The 8545-nt window shown below is 40.7% G+C and overlaps 1 protein-coding gene across 1 annotated transcript in view; it reads right to left on the bottom strand.

Annotated features, from left to right (window-relative positions):
* The window catches only part of SPPL3 (signal peptide peptidase like 3), a gene marked incomplete at its 5' end in the record, with an annotated part of 23214 nt that extends 16567 nt beyond the window's left edge, over positions 1–6647 (bottom strand). Inside the window, 2 exons of the mRNA XM_010139234.1 lie at positions 981–1069; positions 6570–6647. Of these exons, the coding sequence (XP_010137536.1) occupies positions 981–1069; positions 6570–6647 (167 nt within the window). The remainder of the gene's footprint in view (positions 1–980; positions 1070–6569) is intronic.
* Positions 6648–8545: the final 1898 nt, after the last annotated feature.

Raw genomic sequence — 8545 nt, forward strand, 5'->3', positions numbered from 1 at the left:
TGAACCACCAAGCACAGCAACATCTTTGCTCTGTGCTGTCGACGGAAGCCATGCTCTTGACAACTATGTAAACTGTAAGACTCTGTATTTAAAAAAAATTAAGGAAAAGGAAAAAAAAAGCAGAAGACACATACAACATCATATATGTTATTTAATTTATACTTTTTATGCTCTATTTCTTACTTTAAACAAAGCAACCTTAGCATTCAGGTGTTCATGCACTGGGCTGCTCACGTAACTCACTCCTGTCTTTAAAACTTGTGGGAACTATTCCTCCTAGAGCCTGTTCTCAGAGTATGGCCTTAGAAATTGCTGTAAGGTAAACTCAGGTGTGAGCACAGCATGTACACCACATTCCACTCTAACTGCTGAAGTTCATATTTTTACCTGCAAAACCGTGCTTCTCAAATGGCTGAGCTGCCTGCCATCTATTTATAGACTACAGAGGGGACCATCACCACGCAGGACCTGACATGTCACTCCCCATCCCGAATGGGCTGTGTGTAGACACGTATTTCATTGTCCATTATAAATGAGTTGTCCAAAGCCATGTGAACTCTATACTTCAGTATCTCTACTTATAAAGGTGAATCTCCCTGATGGACTTTTGAGCATACCACGAGATCTCTCATCACTTACGCACTGGCTCATACATCATAGTGATAAACTCCAGACCAAGAGAAATCACGTTCCCTTCTCATAACTGTGTGGTGGCTTTTTTTAAAGTAAATCTGTTTCCATTTCCAGTAAAACCCGACAAATTGTGCAGCACACAATTTTTATGCATTATGGAAATATTTTGTCAATGTTTTACATTTCGCTTCCATGGGCACAGCAAGACGGTAAGTGCCTAGACAAAACAGTTCTGTTCTATCAGGTTAATCTGTAGCACATGTAGCTGAAACACACGCATGGATGAAGCAAAAGAAGATGCAGAACAACTGAAGTGACAAAAGAGAAGGAGTAAAGCTAACCCTTACTGTTATTGGTGCTGTTGCCATTAAAAGACCCAGCTGCGCTGCTACTGTCTTTCTCCTTGTCTTGATTCTCAAAGTCCATGTTAAGAGACCTGCAGGAAACAAAGAAAACTTAACAAACAAGTTTCAAGTTCCTATTTAGGCTCATCAGCTACTGTCTCATTACCATTTCGTAACAGCACGCTCTCCCTGAAAAAGGCCTTTAATGCTGGTTATTAGATAAAACACCATAAATACCGGAAAAATTTAAAAGAAGGGAAAAAAAAAAAAAAAGAAGCTTCCAATTACGAGATGAGGCACCACATCCCACAGGTTCTAATAGTGAGACTAACGACCACACTGTCTGAACCGGTACGTGTTAACAGCAAACCGCAGCAAAGATATTTATCTGCCTTACTGGGAAGTGTAGAACATGATGGAAATGCAACAAGCGTTTCAATTCTCTGATGAATTTGAACTCTTTACAAGTTTTATTTTGATCCTTTTCATTCAAATTTTTTTTGAATAATATTATTTCCTTCCCTGAAATCTTGTTCTGAACGATGACTAAAACTAGCTTCTGAGTAATTGTCTGCTGAATTTAAGGTTTTACGCCATTGAAAAAGTGTCAGCCAGGCCTAGGAAGTAACCAGATACATATTTGACACACACACCGAACAGACGGCTAGAGGAAGCTCTGAGTAAGTAGCACAAATCGACACAATTTAATCAATCCAGAGGAGCTGATAGCGCTCCTCTATGCAGCCGGCTCAGCTGTAACTGCTTCATCTTTTCATTTTGATACACGCACTTTAAAAAAGTTCCAAAATAACACACCGTTCTACCCCTTTGTTTGCCACAGTTCTTCACTTTGATGCAACTTCTAAATTATATCCTAACAAATTCTGGCATAACTTGCTGAAACAGGGGAATTTCACTTCAGGTCAGTTTTGGCCAGCAATCATTTCTATCATTACATTCTATGTTGTTTTTAATAAAAATACTAACATCAAGTTCACCATGACAGTTTCTCATTCCGGTACATGCATGTAATCTGTGGTTTAGCTGCATATTTATTTATTGAAATGAGCTACAGAGAATTACCAGAAGCACCATATAGCTCCCACTGCACAGCTCCTGTCTTAACTCTGCAGCAGCACCCAAGTACTGCAATGGAACTTCCAGGTCAACAGGCACTGAACTCCTGTGGCAGTCTGCCTGCGAGGAATGGTGCTCAGCAAAGGAAAGGAATACTACTAACGTCTCGGACAAGGAAAAGATACACCATGACCTTCTCTACAATTTTGTGGCTGTGGAAGTTGTTTCACTCTAGCAGCGTTTCATTCCTCTCTGAAAGAGCGCAGTTCAGCAAGAACTTCACACCATCGTTCTCCCAGTGGCATCGGGCAACTCATAATTTAAGGAATTGCTATCAGCAAAGAAAACTGGACACAAACTATTAGATCTACTGCTCACAAGCAACTTCAGCCCCTCTCCCTTCATTGCAATAGTGTCAGCATTTATTACACCATCCCATACAAACATTCCTGCCTCCAAAGTTACCATGTACAAAGTTACAGTGTACAATGTAAACTGGGAAACGACTTTTGCTTAACAACACAGCTGCTGATCCAAGACAACTGCTGAATAATTTCCAGCTGTTTTATGATTAGGCTTTTGCCTCTTCTACAAACGATCACTAACATAATAGAAGTGATCACTAAAACATCCTCCAAGGAAGTTAAAAACTACACTGCAAAACAATATTTCTGAGATATACTCAAAACTACTGGACTGTAAAGAAATTGCAATCTGAGAAACATTTGGTTTTTTGTCCAAGTTTCTGCTGTGCTTCCAAATGGAACATTCAGCCAGCACCTCCCATCGGGCAATAAACTAAACTGTGGTTGTTTCTTCTGTAGGTCCTCACAGTTCAAGTTGGCAGGATTTCTAGCACACTGTTTCAAAGCAACTCGGCTCAGCCTCCCACAGGGAGCCACTCAGTAGGGTTACACTAAGGCCAAAGGAATGAGTAAGCTGCTGGCACATTGCTGTCATCAAAGTTCAGACTCGGCTATGGATCGCTTCCACTGCAGTAACGCTTTGGGGAAACCCGGCAGGAGAATATTATGAAACAATGGAGGAAACATGAAAGCAAGCACTACAGAGTCACTTGCAGAGGCGATGTACTGAGAAGTTCCTCCTTGCTCTTACTCAGTGAGGTCGGTCCCCCATCTTAACAGCTCTGGGACTATGAGAATTGTGGGTTGCCGCAGAATTGCCAGATTTCAAGAGCTTTAAATAAAAACTTACCATCAGAATCAACCACTGACCTGAGACAGTTTAATCCAATCAAATCTCGATGCATATTAGAGAGAAAGAGCCTAAAATATGTTGTGTGCTCTAACATTGTCACCATCACTTATAAAACGTTCCTGTGAGATTAAAAGACAAGTTCCAACACAAGAACTGGAGTGGGAATGAGAATAGGAGTAAAAACAGCAGAAAGTGCACATAAAAATGTTTTCACTGCCTATGCGGAGTAAGAATGCCTAAGTCCCATGTCTCTGAAAAGAACATCTCACCTTCACCAGGTATTTTATGTGCACCCACTTGCGTGCGCACATGCAGACAACCTCTGTAACATTCAGACAGCAGGTCTGCCCAAACCCCCAGTTTCACCCCAGTACAGTCTTTCTTTTTTTACTGTGAAATGCGTATCCTGATTTCTGCCAATGTCAAGTCCTAAAGCCAACCCTAAGGACACCATTTGAACTACTTTCTATTTACAAACATCCTTCAGGTACCCACGGCCTAGAGACAGAAGACACCAGCTTCATCCCATGCTTCTTGGTTCTTCTTGCTTCTACCTGAACAGGTAGATTCTGGGTTAAGTCTGGCTTTACATAAGCTGAGAGAACATGTCTGGATATGTGATAGGATAGAAAAAGATTTAGCTGTTGCCTGCCTGCAAAGTAACCCCAACATTTAAATCACAGAGAAGCACTTGGACAAGAATAGGAGGCTGTCTTGCAAGAACCTGGAGGAAACAACCTGTTTCAAGCTAAGCTCACCTCTGTAAAACCCCGTAACTAACCGATCCACTTGCATGCTCCAGTTTACAGCTTGTAACGGTTTAAAGGATTACACTCACTCCTTTGGCAGTCAATAATAGAGTACATCAAGTTCAAGGACTGAGAGACAGTCAGAATGTATATGAGAGAGACATTCAGAAGGGCTTGAAGCTAAAACCCCTGACCCAGCACAAATACAGGAAGGAACCACTCGTTCACCCCCTGTAAGAGGGAACTCAGCTCTGTGAACTGCACTTTGTTCTGGGTAAGGGCTTTACCCATGAGCTATTCGACATTCTTCTGAGTACCTTGAGGGTTTGGGGTTTGCTGATTTGTTTTGGTTTTGAACAAATGCTGCTTGTATGAATAAGGACAGTGGACCAAGGCTTTCCTTTGTTCCCCTGAAGCCTCTTGCATTAGATTAGATCCACCACGCATGTGGATTTTATCCTAATGACTCACCCACCCAATTCTTTCTGATCCTATTACTGCTCTTCTGTTTAAGTCACTTGCCAGCAATACCACAATAACTCTATTTGCTTCTTTTCACATTGAAAATCAGAAACCAAACCCACTTTCTGCAACATGAAGGTTAGCTAAGGAGTGCTATTTTCTTGTTGTCTTATGACTCAAATGAGGATGACGACATCATTGTCATAATTTGAGAATGAGCACTCTAAGCTGTAACTTATATCTTTCCGGCAAGTCGCTCTTCTTTTCTAAGAAAATCCACCCACTTTGCCAGAAGTTTTAATTTTACTACTTTAGAAATTTCCAGTTGAATATAATTCTGCAACTCACTACCACAATTGAATTTCTTAAATAACTTCATTGTATCTTAGACCCCTTTGTTAACACCGCTGTACAATTTTCTCTAAAAAAATCCTGCTTTGAGCTCACTTGCTGACTAAACAGAATGAGAAGTTGTTGAAGCCACCATCATAACTGCGGGTTTCAGCTTCGCCATCGCTAAGGAAACTACCTATAGGAAGTGTATAAAACTATGGGCGCCTATCCTGGTCTCCAACAGCTTGCATCTCCGGGTCTTCAGGAGACATGCAAAGGAAGTGGACTGGAACACGGCATTTCTCAGCTGAGTGGTGTCCATCACCATTCCACTACTTCATCCAGTGAGTTACGGTGTTCTGAAGTTTGCAGTCCTTCTTAGGTGAGCAGTTTTAAATATAAAAAACAGGATGAGATGGTAAAAGAGCACGTGTATCTAGGAACAGGATGGCAAACTGCAGGGGAAACATTTTGTAAGAGCAAGGGGCTCTGAGGAAGGCGGGTAACTGAAGTCCAAGCACTCCTGCTGGTTTATATTGCATTCTGTTTTCACAATTGAATTTTAATCAACGCTACGGCTTCTCCTAACCAGATGCTTAGTTCCTTTTTAGACAACTGCACAAATCCAAACAGTTAAAATTTTAATTAGTCCCTTAACTATATGCTAGCCTGACTCAAAACTTGAAGAAAAAACTAAACAACCTTTTCTTTCTTTTTTACTTTCATCATCTCCAGATTTTGTTTTCCTAAAACCTTCTACTTTAATTCCATCGGCAGCTCTGTTACCTACTACTTGCTAGCAACAACGGACAGCCCTTACCAAAACCTAGCTTTTTCATTCTGTGACCTTATTAACTTACAATGGCAATTTAAAACCTTTTATCCTAACAGCTGCAACTTACATCCTGGGTATGACCACACTATCATCTGTTTCAGGAATACTCACAGCAGTTCAGAGACTTCCCAGTGAACACATGGCCTTTTACCACAGACTTGTTAAATGAAGCAATGTTCTTCAAAAAACATGCTGTACTTAAGTTTGAAAAAACCAATACCTCCATACTGTGATTAATTTTTTAATATGTCACTAAGAACCTCATTCTTTAGGTGCCACTCCACTAAAACAAGCTGCATAATACAAGATGCAAGTCTAAAGGGACAACTATGTTTTCTCTAAGCTATACTCAAGTCTCCTAAAATGGGGCAAATTTAGTTTTTGAAGATTCAAACTTACCCTGCAGCAGTTCTCAGACACTTTGATGGAGTGGCGTTTCCTACTTCTCCATCACGCTGTTACTCACACTCAAGTAAATAGCACTGGCATTCGGGAATCCCTGTTTTACCAGACTTGTTTGCAATCACAGCAAGGACATGCTGAATTGACCAACACTGAAGCATTATATAGAAAATTCTACTGTTGATATCATAACATTCCTATCTCCCAGCAATCCTTTTACACCCTCCAGAATACAATGTGACAGAGCTGTCCTCAAGGACTAAATTCTAAGTTATCGCATACATGCTTGTAACTTGACATACAAGTCACCAGACTTGTATGTCTTCCGGACACCCCAGCTAGCTACTTTTTTCTTCTTTTTCCATTTTCTTTTCAGAAGCAAGAAATACTCGATTCACATTAGCTATCAGTCTGACAAAGATAGAATGAATTGACAGGCACAAACTGTATTCAGTCACATGCTGTATTTTTATTTGAAAAAGAAAAATTCTGCAGAACCTTAAAGCAAAATCTTACCTGAAACTGCCGTAGACTATGAGGAGAATAGAAATCAGGAAGGTAGACACTTGACTGGAATCCACAAGGGAATATGCCCTGGAATTAGAAAAAGCACAGAAATATTAATATTTGCAAAGTTTTTTTTTCTTATCCTAGAGAGACCAAACCCTGCTCTCAAGCTTACACTGAAACTTCTTCTGATCCAGACATGGGGACAGAAGGCAGCCTCAGCACGTTCCCAGCTGACAGCAGCTGGGGAGAGTGGGGCTGATACACGAGAGGACAGAGAAACCTTTAAGCCGGACCTTGAGGAATGGACAACAAGAGGACGACAGCTCACAAGTCAAGATAAATGATCGCTCCCTCTACTTAGCACTGCAGTTTTGGTGGCTTCAAAGCGAGAACGCTGGCACGCAGGAGGCCAGGCAGAGGGCCACGGCGCTGGCTGGGGCATGACAGACAAGGAGAGGCTGGGCGAGCGCCCTACAACTCCCAACAGCTTTTCCACAACTTGTGCTAAAGTCATGGAGAAGGAAAAGAATACTGCCCAATGCATTAGTCTTACCTACAAAAACGTATCTGAATCTCAACATTTATGAAAACCATACAAAAAGCCTTATTTCAGCAAGACTATGGATATGGAACAAAGATAATGGAATTACATGATAGTTCCAGATTAAATATCACTAACCAAATAAGAACTAAAAGACACAAGTCAGTTAAAGAATCACTCATCTAATTCCCAATTTAAATGCAATTTAGAGAAAATTACCAAACCACCAGATGCACACTTTAAAATACTTTTAAAAATACATACACACACACAAATGTGAGTCTTTGATATGCAATAGAAATTGAATACTAAACAGCACTGAAGAACAGACTGCCTCTTTTAGATTAAATTATATACTTGTGGAAAAAACTTCTTACAAAATGAGAAACTCCTTTTATTAATTTCCACAAGTAGCTTCAACATTACCCTGCACTACAAGTGAAAAACAGATGTCTAATTTGCTTATAAGATTGGCCAAGACATAAATATGATCTTAAGGTTTTGGGTTTGTTGGTTGTTTTGGGTTTTTTGGTCATGTCTGACCTTTAGGTTCCAGGCTGTGGCACAGTGGTCTTAAAAGCATCCAGGAAGATCAGTACGCTGAATTGCAAACCCACGCAGTCCGTAAGGCAGCGCCCACTGTCAACGTCTGTCTAAGCTCTGTTCAGTTACACACAACACAGGTCATACATATCCCTTTTGGCCAATTATTACAGCTAAGCACCCAGCAAGCAGCAACGCCTTAAGTGTGGGCATACTAGTTTTATGTCCTGTTACTAGCTTCAATTTCAGAGCAGCAATCCCTCACCCAACCTTGAGCAAAGGGAAGGGGAAACTTCATATCCTGTTTGGATTTGAGAATAAATAGTGGAATTAATCTATTAAAAGAATATCCAGGAACTCCAGATTTATAAGAAAAGCAAAACTATTGAATGGAATTTCAACTGGGATTAAACATGTCCAGGGTTATGTACCAAACTTTACCTGATGGTCATAAAATGATATCTTCATAAATTGGCAAATATTTTTGAGATGAACAATATTTTCTATATAATTCATCATGCAGCGGCAACTTTGGCAGCTACGCTAATTAAAATGCCATTTCATCATAATTACTAAACATTAGTCAAAACAAGGCTGTAAATATTAGAAAGATTTATAAAACAGATAAATAAGGATGATTCACGGATCATGGCTCAGCCCTGTGCATCATCCGTGAAGTTTTGTATTACAAACCAAGGGCCCTTTGGTCAACGAAAGGAACGGCTCAAGTGTACCCCATCCTGAACAGCAGCAACACAGCGTAACCCTGCCAACAGGCTGCAGCGGCCATCAGGACAGCCTTCTGCTGGTCCTGCGCAAGGGAGGAATGAGAACTCGGGTCCTCCCATCCCGCATGAGAAAAGCACCGTAGCCTAACTATAAACTCACTGCAGAGCAG

Source organism: Buceros rhinoceros, unplaced genomic scaffold (genome assembly GCF_000710305.1).
Source record: "Buceros rhinoceros silvestris isolate BGI_N320 unplaced genomic scaffold, ASM71030v1 scaffold36010, whole genome shotgun sequence".
In the NCBI taxonomy this organism is placed as follows: Eukaryota; Metazoa; Chordata; class Aves; order Bucerotiformes; family Bucerotidae; genus Buceros; species Buceros rhinoceros.